Below are 22490 nucleotides of genomic sequence, written 5' to 3'. Positions count from 1 at the left end.
GTGTACAGTAGAAGTATATTCATGAATGTGAAATCGAAAAGATCGCCGACGAATCAAAACGGTGCGGTGCGTTGAACAGATACCATATCTAAATACTGTTTTAACACAAGATTTCACCCATATTTGTAGAGAAAAGGGAAATAATATTAGTATAATTTTTATCAAAGGTTAGATAGGCAATAGTTTAATGGAATGGATTTAACAACTATATTAATTTCGGTCCGCCATCTAAACTGGTGATCTTTCAAGTCCAAATTATTTTTAGATAATAAAGCAAGCAAGCACAGTTATTAATTTATCGCACTTTATTTGAAGACTTACTTATTTTTAAATAATATATAGTCAAATATTTATATTGCTTTTTTGAAATGAAAAGGATTGCATTGTACGAAAAAGCTTCTATGGCTAATAACGACTAAAGCATCTGATAGTAACTTTTGAAAAGCTTTAGTGACTTTCAGGGATCTTTGAAGTCAGTGAACTTAAGAATTTTATAAGTTAGTCTAAAAGTAATTAATTTCCAAACTTACTTTTCAACTCTGCAGCTTTGCCAATAGATCTTCTTCGCGGTGACATCTCTCTATCTCTGCCAACAAGAAAACTTTAATTAGTAGGTAATGCAAGTCAACATAGCTATGCTAGCCTAGTAGTTAAGACGTCTACCTCGTATTTGGTAGATAGGGGGTTCGATCCCGGGCAAGCACCTCTAACTCTTCAGAGTTATGTACGTTTTAAGTAATTAAACATCACTTGGTATTTCGGTGAAGGAAAAGATAGTGAGGAAACCTGCATGCCTGAGAGGTCACACACATACACACACACACACACATACCCAATGATTTATCAAAATGTACTAATATAGCTATGAGGGAATCTCTAAAACTATGAAACATTACCTATTCGTTACATTTCAGCTATCTTAAGCTTTTCTAAAATCTTATACTAGAGTAGAGTACCTATCACACGTCATAGGACTCAAGTAATCTGTTCCGGCTCTTCCTATGCTGCTAGCCATTTCACTGAGTGGCTTTTAAGGTTTAGCTTCAGTCATTCTTATCCCTAAAGCAATGCGACACTGAATTTCGTGTAAAATGGACAAAGGGCAACAAGATTAAACCGGGCCTCCAGCTCCGGTGCAGTAGAATGCAAAATTTCGAACTGAAATCTAAAATCTAAGGCCAAGTTCACACTACGGTCAAATGCACTGTAGGTACTTGGACGTCATTGCTGGTAATTCTCAGTATTCTATTTGTTTGCTACTTAGGTAGTACAAGTATAATACTTAATTAACAAAAAAAAAGAAATGACACAACAAAACAAAGTACCTTGCCAAATGCCAATGGTCTTTACATTAATTTTATTGATACAAATATCTATTTTGTACTCGTAAAAAAGGCTCCTATTTATAGGGCAAGATTTCATATCACGCAGTATCAGTAATATCAGTTACTAGCTGATGCCCGCGACTTCGTTCGCGTGGATGTAGGTTTTTTAAAAATCCAGTGGGAACTCTTTGATATTCCGGGATAAAAAATGCCTATTGTCTATTGTCTAAAATGTCAATTTCCGGGATGAAATCTACCTCTTTCGTATGAACCGTAAACCTTTAAGAATCCCGTAGGAAATCTTAAAGCATATTTTCCGGGATAAAAAGTAGCATGATATATCCGTCCCCGGGATGTAAGCTTGCTCTGTACCAAATTTCATCAAAATCGGTTAACTGTTGGGCCGTGAAAGATATCAGACAGACAGACAGACAAACAAACATACAGACAGACACACTTTCGCATTTATAATATTATTAGTAGATATGGATGTTGTTTTGTTTACGTCACTTTAGCATCCCTCTGTAGCGGTGTTCAGCGTTTTTGCACTTGACTGTGTATTATGCAAATTTAGAGCGCAAACGTTTGCATTGTATCACTTCCTTTACTGAATTGCCGAGGCTTTTGAAAATTAATTTCAGCTTTGAATTGCATTGTTAGCAAAAAAATTTATTTTTATTTAAAAATTTAAATTATTATTTTTAATAGACTCTTAATACCTAGTACTTTTTTAGGGTTCCGTACCTCAAAAGTAAAAACGAAACCCTTATTGGATCACTTTGTTGTCTGTCTGTCTGTCTGTCTGTCCGTACGTCCGTCTGTCGTGTCTTTCAACCTATAGGCTACTTCCTATAGGGTACACCTATAGGGTATATGTAGATCTTAAAGCACAAGTAAAGGAAAAAATCCGAAAACTGTGAATTTGTGGTTACATCACAAAAGAAATTAAAAATGTGTTCATGAACAAATAATAATTATACTAGCGGCACGCTATGATGGCCAGTTTGACACATTACAATAGTGATGTGGAATGTCAATTTATTCTCGAACAAAAAACAATTAAGTTTTGTTTTTGTACCTGATTAAATAGGTTTAATAAAACAAAAATGTATATGTTTATTTAATTTATTTGAACGAACTGAATATTTGAACGAAAATGAATATACATACTTTATATGCACACAAGAAACATATGAATACAAAAGATACCAAAAAAGGTGCCACAAAAGGCCATAATTAATCAGATTCGTCCATACTACTATTTTCACTGTCGTCACTGCTATCATCACATACATTAATAATTATATGTTCGTTTTCTATAATATTATCTATTTTCACATCTCTTTCATAATCTTCCCTTATTAATTTAACAGTTCTATTCACAACCTTTTCCCAGTCTCCTTTAGTCACATGTTCACAAGCTTCTTCTAATAATTTTAGCATTTTTTTTGTGGTAAATGGGGGTTCTGTATTGTGTCTTGCAGCATATCCCTTAATTTGAGCCCACACCAACTCAATCGCATTATACTCACAATGATAAGGCGGTAACCGTATAACTCTGTGCCCATGTTCTAATGCTATTTCGTCAATGACGTATCGGATCTTGGTTGGTTTGTTTTCTTTTAAAAGACGTACTAATTCCGCTTTTAACATATTCATGTTTGCATCTACGCCATTTTTACGAAGCCATGCGACGATATCAGCTTTCTTTTGGGATTGGGCAGGTGGCTTGTCAATTTGCATCGAGTGGTATGGGGCGTTGTCCATAATTATAATAGATGGTTCAGGGAGGCTACACAACATTGAGGTAAACCATTCAGTAAACTTTTCTCCATTCATGTCTTCATGATAGTCTCCAGTGGTTTTTGACGCAAAAGCCATGAGAGAACCTTCGACAAACCCGTTGATGGTTCCGGCGTGACAAATTATAAGTCGCGATCCTTTTCCTACAGGAACTTTGGAAGTAGATGCTGCTGTGTCATCGTTCCAAGAACGGCCTACAGTATGGTTAGCATTAAGCCATGTTTCATCCAAGAACACAACATTTTGCCAATTTTTGATTTCTTTCACTTGCCGTAAAAAAGTATACCTTGCCATCGCTATATCAAATCTTTCCATCAATATTTTGCGTTTGTTACATTTTTTGTATCGAAATCCAATGGTCTTCAAAATCTTCGTTAAAGAACTTTCCCCACCGAAGAATAATCCAGCTTCCTTCAGTGAATGCACCAACTTTTTTCTTGTTGGATACTCCTTCTGTAAATAGTAGCCGTAAACATGTCTTCGGATAGCATCGGCATCAAAGCTATCGATGCCTACGACTGGTTTTGCTCGTTTTCTCTTTTTTGGTGTGTGAAGTTTATTTTCTTCTGTGCCAGTCTCGCCATATTTTTTTTTAGTTATCCGTCTAACAGTTCGTTGTCCAATATTAAGCGCATCAGCTACGCGTTCAACCACTGACGTTATAGGTAAAATTGGCCCTCCATTTTGAGCTTCACGATCGAAATAGTTACGAAGGCGTATTACGAACTCACGTGTCTGACTATTTAGAACAGTTCTCTGCGTACGTTCGGTCATATCGACGAAATCCACAACAAAGGGCTTGAACAGAGTCCAAATTAACGAGCAAGGGTCAACAGTAATGCAGTATCAATATTTGAAATCCAAAGCCAGGTCAAAACTATATCACAATCGCATTGCACTGACAGTTTATACTTTTCGAAGCAACGTCAATTCGAAACTGCTTTGTTTTGCATTGAGCATTGACGCGAGTTTGCCGGAGGTAGTAGTTGTGCTAGCCAGCGATCCTATGTGACGATCGTATTAGATTCCATTTTTAAAAATTTATTGATATTTTTTTGCGATTTCAGAGGTTTGTCCACATAGTGAAAATTGTTCATATTCACAAGTACATTCACCCCTTAAATGGTGCAAACTGATTTTTCTACACTTGTATACATTTAAGAAATCAATTTAATAAATAAATTTTGAGTCCTAAACCTAAAACTACATTCCATAAAATTTATGAATCTCTGCACATCACTATCGTCAATAAAGTAATACAATTATTTCCTTCAAAGTCGTTATCAATTAATACGGAACTTCATGAGCGGACAAACGTCAAACCGGCCATCATAGCGTGCCGCTAGTTTAGTAAGCAGTTAGTAAGTATTTTCAATCTTCAAAGTAAGATAACTATACCAGATACCGAGTGATACCGACACTTGTCTGTCAGATATTCACTTGCCAGTTGCCAGAAAAAGGATTTTATCGTTACAGATTTTGTCTGTCAGATATTCACTTGCCAGTTGCCAGAAAAAGGATTTTATCGTTACAGATTTTGTCTGTCAGATATTCACTTGCCAGTTGCCAGAAAAAGGATTTTATCGTTACAGATTTTGTCTGTCAGATATTCACTTGCCAGTTGCCAGAAAAAGGATTTTATCGTTACAGATTTTGTCTGTCAGATATTCACTTGCCAGTTGCCAGAAAAAGGATTTTATCGTTACAGATTTTGTCTGTCAGATATTCACTTGCCAGTTGCCATAAATTAAATTGTAGTTCTCGTAAGATTATACGAGAAAATTAAAACGGACTCGCAGATAACAAGAGCTGTGTTATGTCAGTCTTGACATTAACGGAGTGCCTTACGTTCTTCGCTCCGTAAAGTATTTAAAATGCATTTTTCATACCGCGCTCAGAAGCTTTTTCTTAGATACTTATATTAGAGTCAGATAAGTCTATATTTTCTAAGAATAATATGCTTTACAAAACGTTTATTAAACTTTATACCTACTGTTGTAAATAAGTTTTAAAACTCAGTGGATGATCAACCCATTGATCTCACCGTCTCATTACATGAGCACTAACTTCGCAAAATAAGAAGGGTTTGGCCATATAGTCTATAGGTTAGGTTCAGTACGGATTGGCAGACTTCACACACCTTCAAGAACATTATGGACGGTTTTCAGGCATGCAGGTTTCCTCACGATGTTCTCCTTCACCGTTAGTTGTTTTAAACAGACATAACTCCGAAAATTTAGAGGAATTTGCCCGCGATCGATCGAGGACTATTCTAGGTAATTAATATGTATAAAAGTATTTGCCCACTATCGAACGTGGACAGCTTTCTAGTCGGATCCCTGACTAGCTTTCATCAGTAGTTAGTTTTTGTTTATAAATTAAAAATTTATAACACCCCCGACAAGTGAAGGTTTCAGTAACTAGAAAATAGCTGATAACTTTCAAACGGCTGAACCGATTTTCTTGGATTATAGCTAGGAACACTCTCGATCAAGCCACCTTTCAAACAAAAAAAAAAAAAACAAAAAACTAAATTAAAATCGGTTCATTAATTTAGGAGCTACGATGCCACAGACAGATACACAGATACACAAGTCAAACTTACAACATCCCTCTTTTTGGGTCCGGGGTTAAAAAGATTGTCGCCACGTCGCGATCATAGCGCGTTACGTAGACTTTGTTTTATTTCATACCTCGATGGTATTAGCGTTACAGTTTAATTTACTCATTTACCTCCTCATTTAATGATAATTTGCAATGCACATTATAAAATAACATTCACAATAACATGAAGCCCCATCAGGGAATTGCAGGTATTTACGTTGTTTCAGATGTTAGAGTTACAATAATAAGTAATTTAGAAATATATTTGTACATTTTCGTGATCATCGGAAAAACTTACTCATTCAAACCCAGTCGTAGAGCAGGTCCAGCAGATCTGAGCATGGCATGAGCGTCGGCATTGCTCATGTCCTTCGTCGCTTTCCCGTTGATCGACGTGATGACATCTCCCTCGCGGATCCCGCTCAAAGACGCCTTTCGACCAGGGTTGACCTGGAACATTACACCACTTCCTTGAATGTAACTGAATTAAGCATCTAAATAAAATATATAATCCATACTAATATTATAAATGCGAAAGTGTGTCTGTCTGTCTGTGTCTATCTGCTACCTTTTCACGGCCCAACAGTTTAACCGATTCTGACGAAATTTGGTACAGGGTTAGCTTATATCCCGGGGTCGGACATAGGCTACTTTTTATCCCGGAAAATCAAAGAGTTCCCACGGGATTCCTAAAAACCCATCCGCTTGGCCGATTTTTATGAAATTCGGTACCGGGGTAGCTTGCGTCCCTGTAACTGACATAGGCATTTTATCCCGAAAAATCAAACAGTTCCCACGGGATCTTTAAAAACCTAAATCCACGCGGACGAAGTCGCGGGCATTCTCTAGTAAAAATAAGTGCCATCTGTACCCGTCATTCCATCCACGTAAATTGAGGTTTTCTAAAAACCCCGTGGAAACTCTTTAATTTTTCGGGATAAAATGTAGCCTATGTCACTTTCCAGATTTTTAACTAAACTGTATACCCATGCAAAAATTACGCTGATCCGTTGCTCCTTTGCGGCGTGATTGGAAGACAAACCAACAAATAAGCACCCTTTCGTATCAATAATAATATGGGTAGTGATGGTAAAGAGAGTAAGGCTTAAAATTACTTTCATTTTAAAAGTTTAGTGGTAAATTGCTACTCAAATGCTTTGCAGGAATTTTAATTTCCTTTTCAGAGGTAATAACAAAAGGTCGACCACTTATACATAATCATCACGCCCTCTCGTTGCGGTGCCCATTCAGAATCTGTGGTCTGAATATTATGACATGTGCGTCCGTGCATTAGGTTATGAAGGTCGTTAGAAGGGCGGGATATTATTTCCTAACGGTACTTAATATGAAAATGAAATTTTAGCTCAGTATACCTCAACCGAAGGTTTTAAAATTACTCAGAAAAACCGTTAAACTACATCTATTCTCCATCACAAAAAACTGGCCAAGTGCGAGTCAGACTCGCCCACCGAGGGTTCCGTACTCGGGTCTTTTCCTTTTGAGGTACAGAACCCTAAAAACTGGCCAAGCAAGTGCAAGTTGGAGTCGCACATGAAGGGTTTCGTATCATCGTACAAGAAATAACACTTTTTAATTTTTTTTGTGCGACCAGAAGACGGTTTTCAGATATTTCCTTTTACTTGTAGGCTACGTAGTACAAGAAAATAATATTTAGTTTTTTTTTTGAGATGTAACCACAAATTCCTAAGCCGCTCTTCCAGACGTGTCGGTCTCGGGATAAACATGGACAAAACAAAGATAATCAATCAGCACGTTGCCCCGACACCGGTTCGTGTCGAAAATGTTAGCATCGAAATTGTTTCACAATACAACTACCTTGGCCAAATAATTCAATTAGGCAGAAGCAATTTCGATGAGGAAGCCAACAGAAGAATTCGGCTAGGCTGGGCAGCTTTTGGAAAATTAAGTCAAGTCTTCTCATCGTCAATTCCTCAATGCCTGAAAACAAAAGTCTTCAACCAGTGTGTCCTGACCGTCCTCACCTATGGTGCTGAAACGTGGACACTGACAAATGGCCTTGTTCACAAATTCAAAGTCGCTCAGCGAGCTATGGAGAGGGCTATGTTAGGAGTTTCACTGAGGGATAAGATCCGAAATGAGGAGATCCGCAGGAGAACCAAGGTCACTGACATAGCCCAAACTATTAGCAAGCTGAAGTGGCAGTGGGCAGGCCATGCCTGTCGTAGAGGCGATGGCCGTTGGAGCCGGAAAGTCCTTGAGTGGAGACCGCGTTTAAGCAAACGTAGTGTGGGACGCCCTCCAGCACGATGGACCGACGATATAAAGCGGCTGGCGGGAAGTGGCTGGATGAGGAAGGCTGAGGACCGGGTGTGGTGGCGCTCTATAGGGAAGGCCTATGTCCAACAGTGGACGTCCACAGGCTGAAGATGATGATGATGATGAACCACAAATTCACGGTTTTCGGATTTTTCCCTAATAATATAAAAATTTGGCATAAAACATTGCTACCATCAAAATTTCAAGATTCTAGGTCAAGGGTAGTAGGTACCCTATAGATGTTGATTCCCTAGACGGATATTGACAGACAGAAAGAGGCAAAGAAGTGATCCTATGTGGGATCCTTTTTTCTCTGGAGATACGGAACCCTAAAAACGAGGTGATGCCTGTTCACGAGTTATTGTTTTCACTTATTCTAACTTATTGTTTTGGTGAGAACAAGTGGAAACAATGAAAATGCTTGTAGGTATATATACACCATGCAGCTGAAAATGGAAATGCGCTGAATATAAGGGGTTAAGGTGGATGTAAAGTGATCCCATGCACATTCATAAACCACATCGAGGTAACTACCGCGTCGCTTTGCCGCCGAGCACTCAGAAGTCTGGTCTGAGTTTACGCTTCCTTCCTGAAACTCGGTACCTACCTTTTCGCGCATCTCTTTTACGAAAATAATAACGCATCACACGAGTATTATAAAGTCGAGAGTTTGTGTGTATGTGTGGGTGTATGTTTGTTACTCCATCACGCAAAAACTACAGGACAGATTTGGCTGTTTAGAATAAAGATAGATTATATCCTGGATTAACACATAGGCTACTTTTTATCCCGGAACAATGAGAGTTCCTACGGAGTTTTTAAGAAACCTAACCATGAACGAAGTCGGAAGCATCAGCTAGTATAATAGAATATTCGCATCGATTCTTTTGCAACTTCAGAATTAACACATCTTTCCACCATAATAATATGCTATTCTAACGTTTAAATAATCGTGAGTGATTTCCATTAGGTACCTATAAGTAGGTATAGATTGTTACGGCTATAGGGTCGACGTAAGCTCGACTAATTTCTATCCTTATTCCTTATGGCAGGAGTTTTCTTCAGATAAAATGCGGTGGGCGACTAAGACAAACGACATTTCGATTCTAGTATTTTGAGTAGGTGCAACAAAAAAGTTGCCTGTAATACAAGTAAGTAGTTATGTGGAATTATAGCTCATTATATAGTCGTAAGACAACGTAAGCGATACAAGATAATAGTAGCATGATAATAATAACCACTTGTTTTGTAGAAGACAAAGAATTTATAAAACTCCAGATAGGCAAAGTTTATACAAATGTATTTTAAAAATTGAAGACAAATTCGTACAGTACGCTTATGTGCCTGTTTTTGAATGAGCCTATTGGAAAATTTAAAAAAGTTTTGCTACCTATAGGTATATCGTGTGTCATTTCAAGTGGACCTGAAATGTAATATGTTTTCATAATTTAAAATAATTTAAGAAAATGAATGATAATTTTCATCCATTTCCTTATATTATCTACTTATGGCGAAAACCTTTTTTTTTCGTGCAAATCTGACCTCAACCTAATTGTTCAAGTAGCTTACCTACCTACTATAACCCACTAATCTAAGAGCGAATTTTATAACTGTCACTGCATAAAGAAAACACCTACGAGTAGGAATGCATGTCCGTTATAGACTTTGAAACCATCCAACCAATAGATAGGATATAGGGTGATAATGAGATGGTTTTTCTTCTAGCGTAATAACATACGCAATCCGCACAGTGTCCGCTAGTACATAATAATAGATATACAAGAATAAATTATATCATGGATTTGCTTATTGTAACGTTGGAACTTGGAACCACAAACAATGCATTCACAAACCGCGTTAGTCTCTCGCCGCCTTGCCGCCGGTGAACAAAACTTCAACATTTTCTTCAAAAGAGCACTTTGCCCTTCACAACCCAACCAACCGAGCTTCGGAACTCACGCACAAAATACAGTCATTACAAAACACAGTAAAACTACACAATTACGTCGTTAAGCACTCAAAACATAAAGAGAACACAATTGCTAGCAATTATCGTAATTTTAATGATGATGACCATGATTGTCCTAATTCCTAAAACAGCATAAAAAGTATAGAGAGCTCTTAATAAAACTATATTGGCGTATCGTCCGGTCACCCCGTGAAAGTCAAAGATACTAAGCCAAGGCACGCGATGGTGAAGCCAATTTCATCGGAACATTATATGGGCATTATTCGAATATTCATGCGTGAGGACGCTATTGTTGTATAGGATAGGCACCCGATTGGAATATTAATCTTGTGGAAGGCAAGCTCACGATGATTTCATGTAAACGTGCAGTAACCCGATGTATTTTTTACAGGCCAATGAACTTTGCAGTATAATATTAAGTTCAAGTTTGACCAGACTTTTTGAATGTGCTGAAAATCTAAGTTCGAAAAAGTATTACATGTAATCTTGGTTGCAATACGCAGGTTTGCATAATTGCTGATTCTGTTTGTTTTCCGAACCGGTGCAGTGGTAGAGTCAGACTGTATGGTAAGTAAAGTGGACTTACATGATATTATAATTACCTAATACATTTTTTTTTACCATGATAATCAAGACTAATATAATACAAAATAAGTTTTTTTTTTAAACTTAAAATCTTAAAATTATTTAATCTTTTTTTTCTTTTTTGTCAGCCCTAGCACAGACTACGGTCTATTTGGGCTGCAAAATTCCGAACACCAGACTGTTTTTATCTAGTGCTTTAGTCTATAACAACTGGTGAAAAATGTTTCTCTTTAAATTAAGTCTATTATTAAATAAATAAATAAATTAAAAAAAATCCCGTTTTTTACTGAAAATTTTACAATAAAACTTAAGCCTTATCTAAGTACTGAACAGATCATGCCTACGTGATATGGTACCAAGCATACTAGAGGCATTTCCACGCAGGACAGTCAGGCTGATCCTTTGCGCAAAAAATGGGCCAGTCCTTTTGTACCAGAGAAGCTATTAACCACGGTAAAATGTTTCCGCGAAAAATGCCTTTCCCATCCATCTGCTAGCAGTAGTCGTTCACCTAATAGAGCAACGGATAGGGAATGAACCTCAAACCTTTTGCATTTCAGTACGCTACTTGACCGTTAAACTACTAGGCTTTTAGGCTTTTGATACCCGTGGCCCACGTGTTGCAAAAGCTTAATCCAATCCCACGTGACATGGGATTTGATTTAATCACGTAACACGACCGCTAATAAAGTACACAAAAGGCTACCTTTATGAAAGTAGATATGTATAATTACGTATAAAATTATGTACCTAAGTACAACTTCTCGGAGCGGCGAGTCGTAGAATATTATACTCTTATGTACTCTGTATTACGTAGTCGAGGATAAAATGCTACTATAAAATTATTACTATGACAATCGTAGAGCCCCAAGCGAGGAGTCTCGCTATCAGCAACAGCAATTTCATATTTGCATAAGTACCCAGTCATAAAGATTCCTAATTAATTTTTAACCCCCGACCCAAAAAGAGGGGTGTTATAAGTTTGACGTGTGTATCTGTGTATCTGTCTGTGGCATCGTAGCTCCTAAACTAATAAACCGATTTTAATTTAGTTTTTTTTGTTTGAAAGGTGGCTTGATCGAGAGTGTTCTTAGCTATAATCCAAGAAAATCATTTCAGCCGTTTGAAAGTTATCAGCTCTTTTCTAGTTACTGTAACCTTCACTTGTCGGGGGTGTTATAAATTTTTAATTTACACTTGTATAATACTGAAATAGCTGCTAGTAAGTACCTTTATATTAACGTCAGAAAAGTAATCGGTATCAAGGTCAAGAAATATTACTTTTTTTTTTTAATTTTATTGCAGCTATTTTAAAATTGTTGTTATTTGTCGTTACAGCGCGCGGCAATATAAATATTTACATACTCTGTGAAAATTTCAACTCTACTTTTTACAGTTCACGAGATATAGTCCGCTGACAAACAAACGAACGGACAGACGGACGGACGGACCGCGATGGCTTAGTAATAGGGCTCCGTTGGCACCTTCAGTTACGGAACCCTGAAAAGGAATAAAAACACTCCTCGACCTAAAACAAGAGCAATAGGTGGAAAAATTTTGATATACAGAAAAACACTAACAAGAAAAGTTTAAATTTTGCAAACCATTGTTTTCCGTCCGTGTCGAGATTGTTACTATGATAAAGAACGAGAGAATGCTCGTATAAAAGTCCCAACGTTTATTCGTAACTTTCCTTTGATAAAGATTTTGTTTTTTTTTTAATATTAACAAAATATTATTAATGTTTTAAAATAATTCTATACAATATTATATGCAGTTCGGCAGAGGACAAATACGCAGATAAACTTTCAGCTTTTATAAAATAATGATTTTAAGGCACTCTTATTGATAACGTATTAATAAACGACTAATAAGTAGGAACTTTAGTTTTGGTAAGTCAAATTACAACATAATCATCATCAACCCATCGCCGGCCCACTACTAAGCACGGGTCTCCTCTCATAAGGGTTTCAGCCATAGTCTACCACACTGGCCAGGCGCAGATTGGCAGAATTCGCACACCTTTGACCATTATGGAGAACTCTCAGGCACGCAGGTTCCCTCACGATTTTTCCCTTCACCGTTAAAGCAAGTGATTACTTAATTACTTAAAACGCACATAGCTTCTAAAAGTTAAGGGTGCGTGCCTGGGATCGAACTCCCAACCCCGTACAACATAGATACATTTTGTTTAAACTTTTTTAATCACCACCTAAGAAGACTAATAACATTCATGAAGACGCATTTTGTACTCAACATATTCCTGTAAACAAAGTTGTACAAAGTCTTATCGTGAAAGTTTTCAAAATGTTGCAGCAGGGGCACTTAGTTTAATTAAAAGTATAACTCGTACAACAATCTGTAATCAACATCCAAGTTGCCGTAGTATAACTTAGAATTATGTAGATAGATATAGGACTTTTCAGACGAAGTTAAACCACACCTATTAAAAGTATATAGAAACGCAAAGCTGAAGTGGCAATGGACAGAGCGTATAATAGTGGAATCAATGAAGCCGTAAAACAGCCAATCTTAGGAAGTCCTCAGAAACAGCCCCGATTTTGATGATTCTTTTTTTTAATACTTGTTTTTTATGTACTATTTAAAATCAGAAACTTATTGAAGCGGGGAGATCATTTTTACTTTTTTTTTAATCCATGTGTATGATAAAACAGTCCAGTAAAACGTTACATTCTCTGAGAGGTTGTAGCGGAGGTCAAATACTATCAAATGATCTCTAAACATCTATGGGCAAAAAGGGCCAGTTTTTGAGTTATTGGTCGTTTTCTAAAAAAAAATACGTATTTTTGTAATTTACGTAATTTATACATATCATGGTATAAATATCATAGATGTGGATTAAATAATATTAAAAACGTTCCGGATTTTATGGACTCCTCTATAAGTGGACGTAGGGGTCCCAACTCCCAAGGTGTAAAACTATACACCAATACTTCAACTTTTTAGAAGCTTTTTATTAGTTTGACAAGGCTTGATTTGTTTGTAAGTTGTCATTCTGTCGAAATTGGTAAGTGGTTTTTCGGCTTCTTCCAATTCTTCGATTTAATGGAAAATTTTCAGGCACAAGTGGCTTGAATGATTGAAGAGCTGATGAGCATTAAAACTCTAGATGGCATGTGGCGGGATAATTGATTTTGAACTCAATCACTTTACTTTCAAGAGTACTTTTTTTAAATACAGCGACAAAAGCCTGATAATGGAGATAGAAGCTGGGCACTAAAAATATCGTGTCCGTAGAAGAACAGTCATGTTTGGACTTATATATTAGCTATAATTTTTTTTTTTGTCATCCATATCCATACTAATATTATAAATGCGAAAGTGTGTCTGTCTGTCTGCTACGTTTTCACGGCCCAACCGCTGAACCGATTTTGATGAAATTTGGTACAGACTTGGGCTACATCCCGGGGAAGGACATAGGCTACTTTTTATCCCGGAAAATCAAAGAGATCCTGCGGGATTTAAAAAACCGAAATCCAGGCGGGCGAAGCCGCAGGCATTCTCTAGTATTATATAAAAGGAAAAACTGACTGACTGATCAACGCACAACTCAAACTGGACGGGGCTGCTTTTCCACCAGAGATGTGCTGTGCTACGTTGCTATGGATGCGTTTGATATGGCCACCAATCATATTCATTGGTGCACATAGCTTAGCACTGGTGGAAACGGATTCAACTAAGATAATATGTATTTTATGGATGCGTGCTATGGATGCCTGCTATGGGCCGTCGCGAGTGGTGTAGCTATGTGCAGAGCAGAGTATCTGCATAGCTTAGTATTGTTGAAAGCGGTCACATATTTTCGTTGCGTAGATTTCACATCTTCGCAGCATAGCTGCATAGCACATCTCTGGTGGAAAGGCATCTGAACGATCGGCAGTAAGGCAGTAAAGTAGACATCCGCTAAGAAAAGATTTTTGAAAATTCAACCCCTAAGGGGTGAAGTAGGTGTTTGAAATTTGTGAAGGATGAAGTCGCGGTTATAAGCTAGTTCATATGATATTGTTGAATTGCTATAACAACGTCATGTTATCACATCGTCTCTTGAGGTCTGGATCAGCAACGTCCATTTTAAAATGATCTCTATCCTCCCTATTATATTCCATGCTAGAATACTAAGATCAAGAAACGCTAAGGTAAGTGAAAATTACTGTGGGTTCGGTGCGGTCCCATCGAGATTGGTAAGTTAAAAGAGATTAGCATTGGAGGCACGTACGTAACTCCGCGTGCACGTGTTATGCTTACGCGATCCTCTCTATCTGCCTCCTTGAACACCGCGTCCAATTCCTCCTATTTATAACTCGTCTTATCAATGCTATTAGAGTGCAGTAATCTTAAGTAGGTAAGTAAGTACTACCGTAACTGCTGTTGTAGTTGAGTGACGCCAGAGAAATGACTCAAAGGAACAAGTGTAAATTAAAAATTTATAACACCCTCGACAAGTGAAGGTTACAGTAATAACTAGAAAAGAGCTGATAACTTTCAAACAGCTGAACCGATTTTCTTGGATTATAGCTAAGAACACTCTCGATCAAGCCACCTTTCAAACAAAAAAAACTAAATTAAAATCGGTTCATTAGTTTAGGAGCTACGATGCCACAGACAGATACACAGATACACAGATACACACGTCAAACTTATAATACCCCTCTTTTTTGGTCCGGGGTTAAAAATGCCAAAAAAAAAAGAAACTCATAAAATTCAAAATATTTTTATTCAATTAGACTTTTACAAGTTCTTTTGAATCGTCAAAAGCCACCACTGGTTCGGAATGCCTTTACACTATTGATAGCATACCTATACAGTTACACTACTGATAGCATACCACAGACAAAAGTTAAATAACTTTACGCTCTTAGAGAGATGTTTTATGGCTTAAATAGAGTTTTGACATGTGCTTTAACTTTCAAAGTCATTGCGTGTTTGTAGCTTACAGACCATTACAAAGCATTGTCATACTGAGTACCTAGTTACTTAACTAGGTACTCAGTATGACGATGTCTTGATCACTAATTGATTGTGGTCTTTACCCCTTTCTTTCAAAAGGTACAGTTACGAATTACGATACTAGTCAGTTGACACAGTCAGTTGCATAGTTGACTTGTCTATAATACTATGGCATCTATAATCTATGATTTAAAAAAATACAAAATTGTATCGATCTGTCTGTGTTTTCATATGTCTGTTAGTCCGGGCTTATCTTCGAAACGGTTGAATCGATTTTGACGATACTTTCGCAGGCTTTTTGAAGTTATCTAAACAACTTTTTAATCTAGGAAAACTTTTGAAAATTGAGTGGACACTTACCCAATTTTCAAAAACTTAAATCCAAGCCGGCGAGCGGACAAAAAGACTATGCGAAAACATTTTTTATGCAATTCAAATAGAACGCAATCGAATAAAAGCCTACCACATTTCTACATTAAGCGACCTGAATCCAAGAAAATGGGAAACGTTGAAAGCCTACGATATCACCTACGTACGGTGCAAGGATGCGAGAAAGAGAGCAGCCAAGACTACTTTTCTACCCTCATTCATGCACTTTAAAATAAAGACTCACTTAAGCCTGTCTCGGGTGTGAAAATGTAAGACGTGGAAAACTGAATTACTCTCACAAACCTAACGCAGTTTATAGTTGCTCGCGGTCACAAAAGAGAACAATTTTACACAAAAGCGTACTGTTACAATTAAATGGTTGATTTTTTTGTAGTCGAGATGAACTTATGACGGAACAATAAATAATTTATGCGGTTTATAATGCGTTTATAGCGTAAAATAACGAAGGCCTGGCCCTCACCGGCTCTCTCTCTATAATATTTCACAAGATAAATTTGAAAACTAAAACCCGACTGCGCTCGTCTTAATAAACGCCAAAATATCAGAGTAAAATTGTTTTTCTGTCGCGTGGTATTTTTTTATGTTATTATACATTTATATACATGAGCTGAAAATTTCCTCCTGTTTCATTTGACATCCCACTCAATACAATAGCAAAAAAAATTTCGGAGACCTCCACTTTTTTGATGTAACATCCGTTAGATAAATTTTTTCCGTATAAAATATAGCCTATGTCACCCGGACCTTTACAACGAATCAATTGACACCTCATTTATCAAAATCAGCCCAGTAGCTTGGGCACTACGGTGGAACACACAGAATCAGGATACAAACATATATAAGTACATACATACTTACATACATACATATATACATCATACATACATACATAGACTGCTAAAATCATAACCCTTCCTTTTGGCTTTGCCGCAGTCGGGTAAAAAATAATTAGCACTATGCCCAGGGAGGAGTTTATTATTTCTTCTGTTTTGAGTACCACGGAATATCAAAAAAAAAAGTTTATGATTAAACTATGGTGTAAAGAGCTCAAAGAAATATAATATTAGGTATGTACTATTTTAATTTATTCCGTGGTTGGATGATAAGGGTAAGGTTAAATAGCATTCAAAGGAAACAAAAATGCATGAATATTCTATAGTTGCAGTCGGTATTCAATGCAAAGGAAGGAATAGTTTGGATTATTTTGTCAACTTGCTTGTTAAGCGTGAACCTGCGAAGGCGTTTACAGTGCGAAGCCCACGCGTGGCACGTAAGAGTCGTGCACTGCACTGTAAGGTGTTTTAAACAGTTTCTTATTAGTTTAGACGTGTAAATCGAACACGTCTAAACGCGCGTTTAGTGTAACTTCCTGCTGGTTCCGTTGCGCCGCGCTGCCCTCGCGGTTTGGATTGTTTGTTTCAGGCTTTACGCGAAGCGAGAATCAAAGAGAGCTCCGAGGGGAATACTTTTATGACTTCTTTCGAGAACTAATAGAACTAAAAACTTTTCAAAAGTTCTTCTCCAGAGGTAAAATATAAAACGGAAAAAATAAATAACGATAAATAATATGATGATTCTTACATTAGGACAATTTTTAACCCCAGACCCAAAAAGAGTGGTATTAAGTTTGACGTGTGTCTGTGTATCTGTGTGTGGCATCCTAGCTCCCAAAGTAATGAACCGATTTTAATTTAGTTTTTTTTTGTTTGAAAGGTGGCTTGATCCAGAGTGTTCAATAGCTATAATCCAAGAAAATCGGTTCAGCCGTTTGAAAGTTATCAACTCTTTTCTAGTTACTGTAACCTTCACTTGTCGCACTTCACTTGTATAATCGCAAAAATCAATTGTTATAAAGAAATAGTATTTTAGTGGGTACAAGCAAAAGGGTCGTATAATAGTGTTAGCGAACAAATATTTTAATAAAGCACACACTCGTTAGCAAGATTGATTATATTTATTGTTTGTTAAGGAAACATTCGGCACACTTGGTACTCACATTGTATGTGTGCTCTGGCGTATCGCTGAGACTCTGGTGAAAGGAAATAAAATTTTTGTTCAGAAAAATATCAAAATTTCTAGTTTCGCGAAAGATCAGCGTCATGTGCTAACAGATTAACTTGAAGTGGAAGTTTTTTAGGTGCATTGAGCGATAGATTTATCTAATCAATAGAATAGAAATAGAAATATGTTTTATTAAAATAAACTTTTACAAGTTCTTTTGAATTATCATTGAATTTACCACTGCCTGGTTCAGAATGCCCTTTCTACTGCGACGAATCAGCAATAAATTGCAAATTCATCCAAAATGGTCTTGTAGTTTAGGTGTTACGGTGAAACACATAGAATCTGACACAAAAATACCTACATACATACACAGACTGCCAAAAATCCATAACCCTTTCTTTGCCGTAGTAGGGTAAAAATTTCTGTCCCGTGCATTGCTGGAGCGAACTGCAAGTCAATTGATTAGGAATGACCTGTGATTGTTTCGTAGGTAGGTACCTATACACTACCTAACAATATAAAATGCTGCTATCGAGATAAACAAAATTACAATGTCAAAATCTGAAAGTAACAAGAATTTTTAACATTTCAATACCCGAAATGGCCACACAATTTCTCTTAACACTGTCTAAACATCAAAGAAAGAATTTTAATGGCGTAATTTGAGAAGAAGGTTTATTTGAAAGTGCTCGCTAAGGTGCTCGCCTTAAGACGCCTAACTTGATTGTTTTTGTGGAGTTTCTGGAAATTAATCGCATGACTTAATTTACTTTTTGGCAAATAAATTCTCGTAATAATATTTGCAGACAGATTTTATTTTTGTGGAATGGTGTACTTTATGTTACCTACTTTAAAAGGTGTGAAAGGGGAAGGACCTTAATAGGTCACATAACTGTGAAGGAGGTGGACCAAGGATAGCAGCGGGAGAAGAAAGTTGGCGCCGAGTCATATTACCTTACTAACGACCTGCCCTGGCTTCGCATGGGAAGCTTATTAAAATTTTCATAGGGATTACGATTTTTTAGGGTCCCGTACCTCAAAACGAAAAACGGAACCCTTATAGGATCACTTTGTTGTCTGTCTGTCTGTCTGTCTGTCCGTCCGTCCGTCCGTCCGTCCGTCTGTACCGTCCGTAGGTAGGTCTTATAGCCCAAGTAAAGGTATAAATCTGAAAACCGCGTATTTGTGGTTACATCATTTAAAAAAATTAAAATGTGTTTCAATTTTCAAAGTAAGATAACTATACCAAGTGGGATATCATATGAAAGGGCTTTACCTGTACATTCTAAAACAGATTTTTATTTTTATTTATTTTTATGTGTAGAAGTTTTTGATTTATCGTGCAAAATGTTGGAAAAAATACCCGACCCTCAGTGCGCGAGTGTGACTCACACTTGGCCGGTTTTTTTTTTATAAGTCTCAAGGTAGCAAGCGATACTTACTCTAGATATTCTGAGTGGTTGGTTCTGATCGACTCCTCCGTGCATGCGGAAGCCCCACGGCGCTCCGCCAGTTAGTTCCACCTCCCTAGTAGACATCTTACTCCATTTTAATTAAACTTTCAATTACAACTCCTCGCCGACTCAACTCCTTGGTAGGTGCAAAGTTTTCTTCATTATAGACAACTTGAGGTAGCTATTGGAAGCCCATATATTTTTCAAAAGTGAGGTAGTACATTGTTTGTTCACGGTTCAGGAGTATACATCCGAAATGTGGATATCTGAAACAAAAAGAAGAATTCCTATAGTGTACGTTATTAGGGCCGGCGCACATATTATGGCGGAGCGCAGCGCAGAGCATGCCCGCGAAGTTTTCTAAGCGCGTGAATTTGTACCAGATAATGCGCGAGCACGCGCGGGACTGCGCGCGGATGCGCGAGTATCCGCACGGATGCAGAATTGATTTTACATATTATTTCAAAGAGGATAATGTCGAGTCGACATTGTCGATATTATTTTGACTGTGAAAAATACTCTGCGCTGCGCTCCTCCATTTGTGCCCCGGCCCTTCGTGATTATTTTGTTTCGGTAAAATCTAGGCACGGTCTGAAATACAGGAAGTGGTGACTATGGAGATGTGGAATTGGGGCCTATCAAATATATAGAAAAACCTATAAAGGCGTGTCTAGGCATGGGCAAAGCTGCAATGATATGCGACTGCCGCTTTGTTACCTAGACGTATAATATGTCTCACGCGAAGTGCAAACGGTCCACCTTCCTTTTAATACATAGCAGCAATAGTACTGCCAAAATGCGCAAATATTCGTTGATATACAGTGTGTTTTTTTAACTGGGACAGTATGGGGAAATCCAAAACCATAGGAGGTACAGGGAAACTGTCTGAAGAAACTTCAGGGCTTTTTTTGGCATAGTCAATTTTTCGGTCAAGCGTGAGTCGTCCGTAAAAATCAATGAAATTGACTATATTTTTTTTTAACGCCGATCGACTCAGTTTCATGTAAGGATCATTTCCTAAGACAGTTTTCCTGTGCCTCCTATGGTTTTATTTTCCTATACTGTCCCAGTTAAAAAAACCCACACTGTATATCCTACCATACTCTATCTACTAAAAGAAGTTAGTATAGCGATCTCTCTATTACGTAATCCCATAAAAATTACAGAGCCAAAAATCTCAGTGCGCCATTTTGGTCACTAACCAAGGTAAATTACATAACACAATATTTTCGATTAACATAAAACGTTGCTTTTAACGTAGAACGTTGCAATTTTACAGTCTACAGAACTTAAAGTTCCATCAAACCAAATCCAACACTTCTCACATTCAGATTAGATTGAAACTTAGCAAACTTATGTAAGTCTGATGGTCGTTACTGACAATATCTTGGACGTTCAACTTCGAACATCAGCAAAACCTGCTCTATCTGGGTTCCTGTTCCAGAGAGAATAGGCATTAGGTACGTAGTTACGAGTAGGTAGTGTACCTACTTGTTTGAAGAACCTTCGACCACATACTGAAACGTATCTTAGGATTCATTATTTAAGATACTTATTATTTAAGAGTGTCAAAAACACAGTGACAAATTTTAGGGTTCCGTACTCGTAGGGTGCGGACGGGATCCTGTTACTAAACTTGCGCCGTCTATCCGTCCGTCTGTCTGTCTGTCTGTCTGCCTGTCTGTCAGCGGACTGTATCTCAAGAACTAGGTAGAGAATTGAAATTTTCACAGGGAATGTGTTTATATTGCCGCAATAATTATATAATTTCAAAATGGCCGCAATACATATAAAAAAAATTAAAAGTAGGTACATAATCTTGTACGATGGTAAAGAACCCTTCATGCGGGAGTCCGACTCGCACTTGACCGGTGTTTAACATTTTTGGCTTTGGTTATTGTTTGATCGACAGAACCGCCCCTAAGCCCCTCGATGGAAGCCTAAGCTACGAAATAGCCATTTCAGCTGCTGAAAAGAAGCGTTCTCCAAGGCGTTAACACTAAATGGGCGTTCAGCAGTCAAACAACTGAAGCAGAGCGGAGATGTGTTTAGTCGACCAATCAAATTTTTGAGAGATGACGTGATAATTTTATCACGTCATCTTTTAATAACTTGATTGGTCGGCTGAACACATCTCCGCTCCGCTTCAGTGGATAGGCACTCTTAACCTCAAAATTTAATTCACAAAATTATCTCTTTACACTGATAAGGTCTGAATTCAATTATCGAATCGCTAAATCGTGCGGATGAAATACGGTCGGCTTATGGGAATTTATAGCAAGCTATGCATTTTATTTATTTTTTGTACAGGTACCTACGACATTATTTAGGTTAGGTACCCCATATGTAACCTAAGGTATGTAGTATGTAACCTAAGGTAAGGTAGGTATACTTAGTGGAAAGATTCCTAAGGAAAGTGCAATAAGTAATAACTAATAGTTACGTAGCCAGTGTTAGACGTTTATACATATATTATGATGATTTCTACATTAATAAAATGATTTCCTTTATATTAGCTTAATATGGTTATAGTCTACTAAAATCATAAATCATAATCAAATAAAATTAGTTATCATTTATTTTTATTTCGTAGTAAAACAAGAAACCCTTATAATTTCGTCCAGTCCATCTATCCATCTGTCCATCTGTCCATCTACCATCTGTCTATTGTAACAAAGTCATTTCAAAAATATACTGTAAAAGCTGTAAAGTTGAAAAGCAGTTAAAGAAATCTGTTACTGCTCACACGCATTAAAATTTTGAAAAAAAATTCAGGGTTTCTCTAAATAAATAAAATCGAGAGCCGAAAAAAATGCTGATTTGCCCGCTCGAGTAATGACTCGTTGAACCAGTGTTTTTCATTATTTGAAATAACTAAAGTTTTACGAGTTTTTTTTTTGCGTAGACGGTAAAACCTGATAGCCTGGTTATGAAAAATAAGCACAAATTAATTATAACAGATAAGCGTAGCGAATTTAACCTGGTGCTTCAGGTTATTTATAACTTTATTAATCATTCTCAGCCCTCGAGCAACGCTTAAAAGCGCCATAAACACAAATTCGGCGGCAATAAAAAATTAAGCCTAACAGC

The 22490-nt window shown here is 37.2% G+C and overlaps 1 protein-coding gene across 1 annotated transcript in view; it reads right to left on the bottom strand.

The window, feature by feature from the left end:
* The window catches only part of LOC123867764 (sorbin and SH3 domain-containing protein 1), a 191176-nt gene that overhangs the window by 142437 nt on the left and 26249 nt on the right, over positions 1-22490 (bottom strand). The window contains exons 2-5 of the mRNA XM_045910009.1: positions 19389-19666; positions 17939-17971; positions 6031-6182; positions 531-586 (exon numbers count right to left, since the gene is read on the bottom strand). Coding sequence (XP_045765965.1) covers positions 531-586; positions 6031-6182; positions 17939-17971; positions 19389-19484 — 337 coding nt within the window. The 5' untranslated portion in view covers positions 19485-19666. The remainder of the gene's footprint in view (positions 1-530; positions 587-6030; positions 6183-17938; positions 17972-19388; positions 19667-22490) is intronic.

The sequence above is a fragment of the Maniola jurtina genome, chromosome 8 (genome assembly GCF_905333055.1).
Source record: "Maniola jurtina chromosome 8, ilManJurt1.1, whole genome shotgun sequence".
Taxonomy (NCBI): domain Eukaryota; kingdom Metazoa; phylum Arthropoda; class Insecta; order Lepidoptera; family Nymphalidae; genus Maniola; species Maniola jurtina.
This window is presented reverse-complemented; position numbering and strand designations above follow the sequence as displayed.